This window comes from Elgaria multicarinata, chromosome 2 (assembly GCF_023053635.1).
Source record: "Elgaria multicarinata webbii isolate HBS135686 ecotype San Diego chromosome 2, rElgMul1.1.pri, whole genome shotgun sequence".
NCBI classification, from domain to species: domain Eukaryota; kingdom Metazoa; phylum Chordata; class Lepidosauria; order Squamata; family Anguidae; genus Elgaria; species Elgaria multicarinata.
Genome location: NC_086172.1, coordinates 148,171,598 through 148,184,317, shown reverse-complemented (window position 1 = coordinate 148,184,317; position 12,720 = coordinate 148,171,598). Strand labels below are relative to the sequence as shown.

Below are 12,720 nucleotides of genomic sequence, written 5' to 3'. Positions count from 1 at the left end.
GTCAGTGCTGCAAGGTTGCATCTTGTGATTATATTCAGTGTGTGTAATTACATAATTTGGGAAATTAGGTATAGATGATCTTCCAGACAATGTGGAAGCAATTGTCCACTCATGATCATACATTTCCTTTATGTGCATGGGACCTGATTTTGTGTGTCCAAAATCATTTTAGAGATCTTTCCATGTTTGGGTTTATTTTAGTGTCGTGTTAAAGTATCTTAGGCAGGATCTACACTACTGCTTTATAACAGTTTATAACAGTATTGACAACTGTTGGGGCCCATGATACATTCCATATACTGTTTTTAACCTGCTTTCAAAGTGTTATAACTTGCTTGGTGTAGATCTGGCCTCTGTGGGGAGGTATATGCCTTTTGCTTTTGTTTTCAAGGAAATATTGTTTGCTGCTGAGCCTCTGTCGTGACCATTAACACCAAAACAGCCTTGCGACAGGTACATAAATAATGAAGACTGCATAAAAGATACAATGCAAGTGAAAAACTTCTCCGCCAGCGTTGTGTTGGTGTCCACAGTCCAAATGCAGTTCGGATTCATGAAGTTAGTTTTGGACTGAAAGCTGAAAAACAAGCTGTAGACTTCTACTGTGGGCAATTTGCCATTATGGACCCCTCTGCAGAATTTTCATTTTGTTGGAGAAATTGGAAGTGGACCTAGCTGATACTAAGAGCTCCATCAGACAAGGGATATATTGCATGCTCGTTACTGGGCCTTCACGGATTTTTGTGGGTCCCTCTCATGATGTCGTCTGCCTCCCATGCGTCTCCCACCCCTTCTAGCTTTTTTCGCACCACAAAATCCCACCACCACACCCCAGTAAGTCCGACTTATTTTTAAAGACAGGTTACTGCTATCCCCCGCTGTGTGCAGGAGAAGCAGCGGGATAAAAATGGCCCACCGAATGGGCCACGTGCATGTTGTTTACTTCCTCTCCCTCAAGAATGAGGAAGTAATGAGGGACAAACGCATGGGCAGAGAAGTGATGGTAAGCAAACGTGATCTCCCCCTGGATCTGGAAGAGTCCTCAAAGTGTGATGTCCTTGACATTTGGTCATCATGGCAATGCAGATGTGATGATGATGATATTCTTCCCTAGATGTTGAGCAGGAGCTGAATGTCTTTGAGAGAGGAAAAAAGCAGTGGCCTAGTGGGATCGAACCCTTGCAGTATTCTGGGCTGTATTGGATATGACATACAGTTCAGTCTGGTGGGATGCAGAGTCCCCACTGACTAGCTCCATCGCTTTAGCATGCATCCTAACTCCTCTTCTAATTTCTTCCTCTCCAGCCTCCTCCCTACACAAATACTCTCCCAGCTATTTTCTTGCCTCCCACTCTACCACCCACCCAGTTTGGGGTAACATTGTTCTCTCCCCACAATCTAAATTTGGAGGGTGGGGAGAGGACAGTGCAGGCAGGGTGGCATACTGGCATAATCCCCAGTGGCCAGACCTATTTATGGGCAAATAGGAGAGCCACATTGCAAATTATACATGATATGAGATTATCAAATTCTCCGTTGGTCATCAGAAATGCTTTTTCCTACACAAACTGTGTTAGGTGCGCTGATTTAGAACTGCTTGCGGGGTGTGTGTGTGGGGAGAGAGATCTCAAGACGGAATCCTCATCAGTTTTTGTTTTTTGTTTTTTGGGGAGACCTTGAATCTTCCTTGTATCTACTTGGTGTGTATGTCCATGTCATTATATAATTGCAACCTGGTGTCTCATACCATTGCAATCGAGGCCCTAGTTCTTTGAATCAGCAGGGGAGGCTGTTGGGTTTTGCACTGCTCCAGGCTGCAGGTGGTGGTGGCTCACTTCATTGGCGTCTGCCTTTCATAGCTCTTTTAGCAATTTTTGTGGGTGCCATATTTTGTCAAGTTCTCAAAGAAATAAAAAAAAAATCTCCTCTTGGTGTGTGTCAGACCTGTTTTGGATGTTGTGTCTCCTTTGCAATGTAAAAATTGTTATATTTTATCCACTGGGAATGTAGCAGTGTGAGAACAGTATAATGCCAACATATTTCGATAGGTATTTTGTTCTCTGTTCTTGGCCAGTTTTTTCTAGTAGAACTGGATTCAGCTATGGCTGGTCCATTGGTCCACTTGAAGTGCTGCCCTTCTTGCTACCACCACCCTCCAGAGGAGGAGATCAGAGCTGCCCTTCCTCAAGGCCAGGTGACTATAACCTTTAAGAGGTCCTCAGAAAGGAAACCTCCATCATGGGTAGCATCTCCTCCCTTAGGAATATGGAAAACTGCCTCATACCAGACCAGGTTATTTGTCCATCTAGCCCAGTATTGTCTACTTTGACTGGCAGCAGTTCTCTAGGGTTTCAGGAAAAAAATATTCCCCATAACCTGCCTCCTGATCCTTTTAATGGGACGTGCCAAGAATTAAATCTGGGACCCAGTGGAGGCTGGTGGGTCCAATTTTGGTAGGACTGGGAATCCATTCTGGATTTCAGTTGGAACCAGACAGAACTCTAAAGGAGCTCTCCAAGGTGACTGAAACCCTTTCCTCATAATGGGTTCAGCACTTAGTATAGCTCCTTTAGAGGTCTGGTTGGTTTTGAATGAAACCCAGTGTCGTGTTTCTCAAAAACCTTCTCCCTTCAGGGGAGACAATGACGAGGCCTGCAAAGTAATCCACAAAGCTTTATTTAATCAATAAACATCTCTTCCCACCTGAAGAGAGTCTAATCTCTTGGAACCTTCCCCCTAGGCAAAACTATGCAAACTAAGCAAGACAATTGTTCTTTCGAAGAGAATGGAAAGCCTTTCCCCCAAACGAGTTAACTGGGCCACTTTCTCTCCTCTTCCTTTTGCTCCGCCCGTTTTAGCTTGCTGTGCACCCTAGGGTCAGCTAGCATCTCATCAAGTGTGTATGATTTGCCCTTTATGAGATAAGCTCTGGAGAGAGCTCTCCACCAGCTGGAGAAGAAACCGTGAGAGCTTTCTCCCCCACTGGTACAGGCTGGCCTGTGTCTGGCACCGACTCCTCTACTTCAGAGTCTGATTCTGATTAATTACCTGAAACACCTTCTTCCAAAGCAGGGAGAGCAGGGCTAGACATGACACCCAGAATGGGTTCACATCCCCACCGAAATCGGAGCCACCAGCCTCCACTGCTGGGAGCTTCTTGGTGGCTGTATTTCACTTTCACTAATGGGAGGCAGTATGCTTCTGAATAGCAGTTGCAGGGGGACATGAGTGAGAAGGAGCTATTGCACTCATATTCTACTTGTGGTTGGCCACAGGGGCAACGGATTGCTCGACTAGATAGGCCTTTGATCCGATCCAGCATGGCTGTTCCCATCTTCTTATGTTCTTCATGCAAGCTGTGTGCTCTCCCACTGAACTATGTTCCCTCCCCTATGATTGTCACAATTATTGCAGCACGTTAGCAACATTTGAACAGCTCCCCCCTTCAATGCAAAGGGATCCTTTTAGGATGCAGTTCTTATAGGATCAGGATATGACCATTTTTCCAGGGATGCGTCTTCTGTATTTCCTATGCTGTATCTACCCTAGGGAAGCTGCAATGGGGATGGCCACCAAGGAGGAACAAAACCAGAGATCAGAATCTTTGCAAAGCATACAGACACATCTGAAGTTGAGACTTAAGCCTAAGACCATAATCAAGCAGCTCTTCATGAAAAATTGAAGCAGAAAATCTAAAGCACTAAATTCCAGAAAGACCATTGGTTCAGTTTTCTGATCAAAAATTTGTGCTAGATCTAGCCTGGTAGACTTAGGTTTCAACCACAGCACTTGTTAAGTTATCCCTGTGTCCACAAGGTTCACTGACAGATTTGGCTAGCACATGCCACTAGTACATTTTGGGGCTGTTCTGCATGTGTGCAGATGTAATTTTAATCTGACTTGGATTTGCTGAGTCAGAGTGAGTTCAGTACTTCCCTCTGCCTCTTCCTCGTAACAGAGGGTTTAGCACCCACTCTTCCCCTCCCCCAAATGAAGCCCTTGGTTCCCTTTGCCAGCCCTTGCCCCAGGATACCTGCAGCTTTTGTTGTCACCCTAGCCCTATGGCGTTGCATTATAGTAACAATCCTGGCAGGAGCACACTGGCTTTGTGGGAGCTCTGATTTCCATAGTAACAGAAGCAGGAGTTTGCCAAGGCAGATGGTTGCTTGCTGCAGCAGCAGCAGGTAGTCATTCCTCATTGCCAGAGGGTGATGGGGACCGGCTTTCTGGGTGGGAGCAAGGTAACAGAATAAATACCATATACTAGTGAGGTTTGAGGTGAGCCCAGGGCTTATCTCGAAAGCAAGCACTCTCCTCTGAGATTCTTCTGAGAACAGGGGTTGGAGACATCTGGTGTCCTTGGAAGTCAGCATGGAGCATTTCACTGCCTTGTGCTTTTTCAGCCCTTCCTGTATGAAGAGGCTGATGTCACAGACAGGATGCTGAGCTAAACAGAGATTTGGTCTGACCCCATAAATTAGTTCTTGCTCCTCTCTGCACCTGATCTCAACGTTTTGTCGACCCAACCCTGATTATTATCTGAGAACGTTGTGTGAAATGGCCACCACAGACCAGCTTTTGATGAAATGCCTACTCTATGAAGTAATTACATCTATCGCTTCATAACTGTGATCATGATTGCTTTGGAGAATAGATGATCAGATAGCAGGAAGCTCTTGTTTAAAGTGGGGACCTTTAAAGCATGGGCAGGCCACAAAGAAGAGAACCGGTTTTTCTTCTTTGCGACTCACTTTGAATGCTCACCTCCCTCCAGTTTTGGGAGCATTTAAAGGAAGCCAAAGAGTGATGATGGCTGGTAAATCAAATGGTGGATACATAGTCGGGGTAATGTTTTCTTGGCAATGAAGATGGTTCAAGATAGTACTAATTCATTGCAAGCATTGCTATTCACATTTAAGCTCCTTTGGTAACAGATTCATGTTACATCATCTCTCCTAGGTCAGTGATGGCCAACTGGCAGCTCATTCGCCAAAGCTGGCTCCAGTTTTGTCTGGTCTCTGACAGGCTTACCCAATTTTCATCAAGGTGTGGTTAAAAAGAGGTTTACCTGGGAGAGAATGAAGCAGCACTCATATATACAGCCCTCCCCCCCCCCCCGGTGTCTGTAAGATGTTTGATTATCCTTCTGCAGTCTATAATATCTGTAGCTATTTCTTGAGATGTCATACTTCCCACTTACATAATAAATCTGCTTCTTGTTTTCCATAGTCTGTAGTTGACCAGAGGAAGGGGATGTGGATGGGAAGAAAAGCAAGTAGACAGAGGCAAGCAAAGCTCTGGGTGCTCTTTCTTATCCAACGGTTTTGGGGACCTTGGGCAGAGGGGCCCATGGCAACAGGCCTCCTCTCCCTGCCTCATTCCTTTCCAGTTGCATGAGAATGCATCCCCCCTCCCCACGCCCAGCATGAATCACGCATCAGAGTGGGCCTGCTTTCCCACCTTGCTATGAAGCATCAACTAGTAGTGGTGGCTATTTTGCAATGGAGTGGCTAGAAAGGGAGGCGTAAGCAAGAGACACATAGAGATAAAAAATGGTCCTCGGAGAACTTACTCATTGTATGTCATTCCCTGATTCACACTGAATTTTTAAAACATCCCCAGGGACAGAAGTGACTGCTGCCTGGAGAAATGCAAGATATTTATGTAGCCGAGACTGGGCACCTCCTCAAAGTTAGCAGCAGAGAGAAGAAGCCCTTCTCTTTATAACTCAGTCTGTATTTGGTGTGAAACATTTTTTTAAAAAAAAATCCTGTGAATGTAAATTCCAAAGCAAATGCAGTTCATTCTCCATATTGCAGTCTGGAAGAGGCTTTGGCTGGGAGAAAGTGATTTATGACATACCTGCAATGTAGTTAACACTGAATATTGCAGGCCAGGCCAGGCCCGGAGTGGTTTACAACAACCCTTCAGTGTTGGCACTGATAGCAGACCTCTAATGCAGGTTGGGCTGAAGCTGAGATAATACAACAACGCTGCAGTGTTATCCCTTACTTTTCTTCCTACATTCCTGAGAGTAGCATACATCAACCCTGCAGTGTAGTTTACTGCTCTTCCTCTATTGCAGGTTGAAAGGCTGTGCTGAACAGCATACACCAGCCCTGTAATACAGTCCATATTGTAGTTCAGAACTAGGGTTGAGGTTGATTTGGATTCCCAGTTACCTTCACCCCCCAATATCGATCAAGTTGCAATAAAGGTCAGTCTACTTAAATAGTGAAAAGCCCAGGTCACCAAGGGAGGTAGTGTCCCGCTGTTTTGCCCTTCAGTCCCCTCTCCACAGAGGGTCTCATAAATAATGCAAATCTCTCATACATAGTGAATTCCCCCTCTGAAATTTGCATGCAGTGCAGCCATGCCCCCTTCCTTACATGCCCCAAATGGCTGCCTCCATCCCTCTCAGTCATGCCACACCAATTGGCTGAGCAGGGCTGCCCATCATCCCGCTGGCATAGGGACTGTCCTGTCTGTTTGGCGCAGAGGAAATTGTTATTAAAGCTTTGAACTTTTTCACACTTTCCAATTTTTCTGCATGTCTACACTGCTCAAGCATCAGCGTAAAACAAAAATAAGCAAAATTGGTCTGGTAGATCTTGAGACATAAGCCTTACACTACCATATTCTTCTATACATTACCCTTCCAGAACTCCTGCCAGACCAAATCAAGCACTCAGTTGCATCCCGTTCCATTGACCTGCATGCAGAGTGGTTGCACTTTTAAATGTTCAAAAACTTTTTAAAAATTGTGCATGAAGACTCAGATTAGATCATAGGGAGCCCCATAACCTCTCCAAGGGCCGCTTTTCCCTGCTCGAGTTAGCATCACTCCGTGTAAACATCATGTGCAGCTCAACCCCAGGTGCCAGCTGGGTGAAGTAACTTTATTCAAGGCACGGTCATAGCAATAAATAGAACAAGATACAGAACTCTGGCACATTCCTATAGGGCAACAGCCGAGGGAAAGACAAGAGACCAGAGCATCCCAAAGACACCATACCCACGCACAGGCACTTTGCCTCCATGAAAGAGAAGCAGCCAAGGAAGGAGGCCTGAAGGTTTGCTACATTAGCAGATGTGAAGAGGCGAAGATCATGTCACACGCTCCAGGAGCAGAAGGAACAGTTGTCTCACCTGACTTGGCCACCCTTCCAAAGTGCTAAATAACAGGGTGGATGAAGCCAGGGTGTGTGTCTAATGGTGTAAGTGCCGGCTTAAGGAGGTGGCTCATGGCTCTAGATGCCCTTTCCTGCCTGCTCTCATGGTGAACAGAGCTATGTGCACCACCCTGTTTCTGAAAGTAGCTGTGCTATGGGAAATACCCTATTTTTCCTCTCCTTCTGGGAGATCATAGCATCATAGTTGAGTTGGAAGGGGCCTATAAGGCCATCGAGTCCAACTCCCTGCTCAGTGCAGGAATCCACCTGGAAAGCTCACTGCTGCTCCCCTCTGTGAAGGTGAGAGAGAAAAGGCTACTGTGGGAAAGTTTGAAGGTGGCCAGCTCAGAGTAGCGTGGGCATGCCTGGTTAATGATACTACGCAAGAAGGGCTCCAGTTTGGACAGGAGACCTTTTTCTATCATATGCATGCAGCCCTACCCTATGCACATTTACTCAGTTGTAAATTCCACTGCATTCAATAAGGCTTACTCTCCAGGTAAGTGTGCATCCGTTTTGCAGTCCTAGCAGTTCATTCAGCCCAGAAGGGATTGCTGAATTAGAGGATGTATTGATTTTTTGTATGCAAGAGCAACCTGGCTAAGAGAGCCCTTTCCCTGACACAGCTAGTACTGGATGTTGCAAGACCGGCGGTTATCTGCTGTTCACTGCAAGCTTTCAGAAGGTGATGGTGCATGATAAGAACAGCAGACTATCTACGTAAAGCGGGCAGGTGCACCTGCTGCAACGTTGAAGCTATTAACTGAGGCCAACAACGTGGGGAACCCCTCAAAGGATGGCGAAAACCAATGGGGTGAGCAAAAGGGGTGTTTCATTCCACCAACATAAATTGTTCCAGCGCATTTTGGACCACTTGTCAGCCCTCTCTTTAGGGAAATCTATGGAACAATGTAGAAAATTTATATTATAGACTTTAAACATGTCCCTAGATGTGAAAAATATATAAATATAACATAGTAATGCTAATAACAATATAATTGTTTATCAATTTTTTAAAAAAATCTGACGAGAGGTTCAAACTGAATATCTGTTATGGTTATGCAATTTGGGACTTTGAGCCTCACATTCATCAGATTTTTTTTTTTTTTTTAGTTCTGACAAACAATTGTACTATTATTGCAAATTATGTTGTATATGCATATCTTTAAAAAATAGGGACATATTTAGAATCGATAAGGTAACTTTTGTACATTGTTCTATAGATTTCCATGAAGGAGGGGCCTTTATGCAGTTCGAAGCTCACTGGAACTGTTTATTTCCATGGAATAAAACACCCCCTTTTTCTTACCCCCTTTGCTTTTCTTATTAAGCGAAGCAACGTGTTTCATTGGTACCTTCTAGTTCCATGATGAAAGGTGAAGCACAACGCTGCAGCCTTTTCCATGCCCTCAGATGAGGGGAAGGACCACGCCCACCGACTGCACCCTGCTGGGCCACTCCCACCAACATTAACACCACAACCTCATTTTGCCTTTCCCCATGCTGTGAAGGGCATGGAAAAAGGGACGCAGATGGCAAAAAGGGCAGGCTATAAATGAAAATCTAACAAATAGCTCTTCCTGACCATTCTGAACAGAGCCAAAACAGAACAGCTCACTGGAAAACATCTGGTGCACCTCATTTACTTACACAGGGTTGGATCCAGATTTAGTTGGGAATCCAGCAAACAACTGCTGGCCAGGGGAAAGGAGGTGGGGACAGGGCTGAGGCCATGGTCCTCTGGGTGATCCTGGAGGGCCAGGTTTGGCCCCCAGGGCCGCAGGTTCAACACCCCTGCACTAAGTGGTCCATAAGCAGCCTGTACATGAGAACATATCGGTTACAGCATTGTGTTACAAATTCCTGTTTGAGGCAAGGCGTCTGAATTAGCCTTAGCTACAAAAAAGTACCCAGGAAGCAAAGGGAAAACCTCTCTCTAAATAGAAGGCCGGGGTCTTTGCATTTGAAGAGGTGGGGTGTGCTCACTCAGCAGCTCCACTGCACCTCAGAAGATGCTTCATACACACAGTCTTGCATGTTAGGTTCTTCCCAAAGAGTAATGTCTTGATATTTCACCCTAACATCCTAATTTATGGAAATGTTTGGGAGTGACTCCTGCTGCTTTCAATGGCACCTCCTTTGTGGATTGCAATCTGGTGAAATTCTAATTCAAGAGAGTGTTTTTCGTTGCCTTTCCCTCTAATTTCTAGTCCAGGGTGGAGAACGCATGCCCCCTCCAGATTTTGGACTGCAACTCACATCATCCTTAGCCAGCATGGCCAAGGGCGAGGGATGATGGAAGCTGCAGTCCAAGAACATCTGGAGGGCCACATCTTCCCCCACCTTTCCCCCGGGTGTTTTCTTTCCTGTCAAGCGAGCAGCCATGGAGAGCCTTTCAGATGTGTCTTGTGCAAAACAGGCTTCGAAGACGTGAATAGGGCTTCCACTCTTTACACCCCAACACCCCCTGGGCAGGTCTCCTCCTGTGCCTTTGACAGTTTCATGACAGGCAGGAATACAAGTCAGCCCTTTTCAAGCAGACGAACACTGTAGCTTAGAGAGAGCTTTCCCAATTGCAGTACCTGCATGCTAGGAGAGTTTCACCTGTTTAATACCTACACATCAGGCAGTAAATCAAGGTAAAGGAACACTGCCAGAAAGAGAAGGTGGCAATCTTCCACTGGTGTGCAGATTATCCTTCCCTCTGGCTTACTGCCTTGTGGCACTGGCCATCTCCAAGACTTTCCGGACCACCCCATTACAGCATCTAGAATACCAGCATAAGAGAGAAACTCCCATGCCAGCAGCCCCAACAACATGGTGGACGAGAGACATGATAATCTAATGCAGGGGTGGGCAGCCTAGGTCCCTCCAGATGTTTGGGACTACAATTCCCAGAAGCCCCAGCCAGCATGGTCAATTCCCAGAGGGATTATGAGAGATGTAGTTCAAAATATCTGGAGGATAGCAGGTTGCCTACCCATGAAGTAACAGATTAGTTTATTATGTAGTTTAGCTAGCAAAAGGCCAGTGAGGGTTTCAAAGCAAAATGGAGTCAATCCCATGCATAAGTCTAACAAAGTAATTCTGATAGCCACACCTATCTTTTTAATGATTCTCTTGGAGATGACGGGTCAGGCCAAGTTTGGGCATATGACCATCAGGCAGCCTGAGAGCTGGCAACCTCAAGCATGCCGGTGTGCAAAGGATTACTGTCACTTCAGGGCAGAGGCCTTACCTCTGCCCGCCATTCCATCCCAGCCTCAGCTGCCAACCCAGCACCAAAGTAGAAGTGGTTGTGGCACAGCCATGCGGTTAAACCTGGATCTGCCACAATCATGGAGAAAGAGGCCCAATTTACAGAAACAAAAAGGGCACGTGAGGGAAGTGAATGGAAACTTTCCCCCACCTCAACTTTCTACAGTCTGCAGATTCTGCACTTCATGACTTGGAGTGAGGATTTAGCTCCCCTCACGCCTCTGCCGCTTTTATTCCATAAGTCGGCCCCCATTCCTGGTTTCTACAGATCTGGATTGACACAGACAGCTCAACCACTGTCATGCCTAGTTTGGGTTTCAGCTTCTACCTCTCCACCCACAATACTTGTCTCCATTTTGATGCCTCTATTAAAAACAAGGAATCGGGCAGCCTCTCTCCCCCATTTAGACCAAGACGATCCAAAATCTGAACATGGCAATTCTTTGGGTTGTCAAGCACACAATCAGCCAAGTCCAGGCCTAGAAAAAACAGAGCCAAGTCGGGCTTGTCACTCGGGCCAAACTGGCAAGGCAAGTCTTTTCTCGGAGGCAGCGGAGGCAGGCAAAAGCAACAACTGCAGCGGTAGCTAATGCAGGCGGTGGGGGAGCTACGGACCTGTCACCATCACACTGAATCCTCGTGGGCCCTTGTGCCATTCAGGAAATGCACAAGCCGGTGCTTCTGCAACAGACACAGTGCACTGAACTGCACGCACATCCTGGATGCGTCTTCGGAGACATTCAGCATTCGTGCTCCCCCGCCACTCCCAAAAGGTTTATAGAAAAGTTTGTCAAATCCAGCCAGCCATTTCCTCTTACCGTCATGAGCAGAAGGCTGAACATGCTAGAGGAATGCTTCCCTGTTACCCCAAAGAACATAAACAAAAAGCAAAAATAGTAGGCATACAGAGAGAGAGAGAGAGAGAGACAGACAGAGACAGAGAGAGAGAGAGATGGAAGGAAATTGGGGCAAGTAAGGTCTGAGAGGATTTGCCAGGAGACATAGGAAGAGCCAGGCCACGGCAGTCTGTTACCCTGAAGCAGAAGGATGAGAGGCAACACGTGGGAGATGCCTCTAAAGAGCTGGAGCATAGTATGGAAGTCACACTGCCTCCTCGGGACGTCCCCGTTAGTTTCGTCTCTGCCCTCGAATGCAGCTGCCCCCCCAGCCTCAGGCCTAAGAGAAGTGCAGCTTCGAAGGGCCCATTGTGCAGCCACCTGACCGGTTCCGGCCTAGTGAAGCAAGACTGGAACTTTGGCTTGCAGCAGGACGGATCTGGCAGCTCAGAACAATCGAGGCCTCGGGGCGTGATGCTTCCCCTCTGGCACGCTGAATGCTCTAAACGCCCCTGTCTTGTCCGTCACCGCTCCGACAGGAGGTGGTCAATGATAGCGGGTTTGGTTGTCCAGCACAGGCCCGGTTCTGAATTCGCCCTCTGTGCTTTCCAGCTCCGTTTCAAAGCTCTGAAGCGCCCCCTCCTCCATATTCTCCACTTGCTCCAGATGGCTGCCCATAGTGCCATAGGACTGATGAGCCGGAGATGCTGCTGGCGTCAAGCTTAGTTCTGGCTCTTGAAGCACCGTGGCCACAAACAGCTGTGATACAGAGACAAGGGGGTGAAATTCTGGGGCTCTTTGATTGTCCAACTTCTGCTGACAAGCCAGCTCCCTCCTTTAATCCAGCTCCCCCCCTCCTTTGCAAGTCATGCAGCAATATGGAAATCATATTACATCTGGCATGTGAAGAAGCTGAGAGGGCCTTTTCTGTGGTGGCCCCCCAGTTGTGGAACAATCACAGAATCATAGAATAGCAGAGTTGGAAGGGGTCTATAAGGCCATCGAGTCCAACCCCCTGCTCAATGCAGGAATCCACCCTAAAGCATCCCTGACAGATGCTTGTCCAGCTGCCTCTTGAAGGCCTCTAGTGTGGGAGAGCCACAACCTCCCTAGGTAACTGATTCCATTGTTGTACTGCTCTAACAGTCAGGAAGTTTTTCCTGATGTCCAGCTGGAATCTGGCTTCCTTTAACTTGAGCCCGTTATTCCATGTCCTGCACTCTGGGAGGATCGAGAAGAGATCCTGGCCGGCCTGGCGCTGACATTGTTATAGTTTCGGCCCCAGGTTAAGACTTTTCTCTTCTCCCAGGCATTTAGCAATATGTAATTAGCCTGGGGTTTTTTTTGGTATGTTTTTGTGGTTTTAAATTGTATGTTTTCGTGATTTTAAATTTTTGTATATTGTTTTTAAGTGTTTTTATCCTATGTAAACTGCCCAGAGAGCCTCGGCTATA

General features: G+C 46.7%; 1 protein-coding gene across 3 annotated transcripts in view; it reads right to left on the bottom strand.

Moving 5' to 3' along the window:
- Nucleotides 1-6,802: 6,802 nt before the first annotated feature.
- Nucleotides 6,803-12,720, bottom strand: part of TMEM63C (transmembrane protein 63C) — an 87,461-nt gene continuing 81,543 nt past the window's right edge. For all 3 annotated transcript variants that reach the window (XM_063117894.1, XM_063117895.1, XM_063117896.1), the window contains one exon: nucleotides 6,803-12,025. In XM_063117894.1, coding sequence (XP_062973964.1) covers nucleotides 11,813-12,025 — 213 coding nt within the window. In that variant the 3' untranslated portion in view covers nucleotides 6,803-11,812. The remainder of the gene's footprint in view (nucleotides 12,026-12,720) is intronic.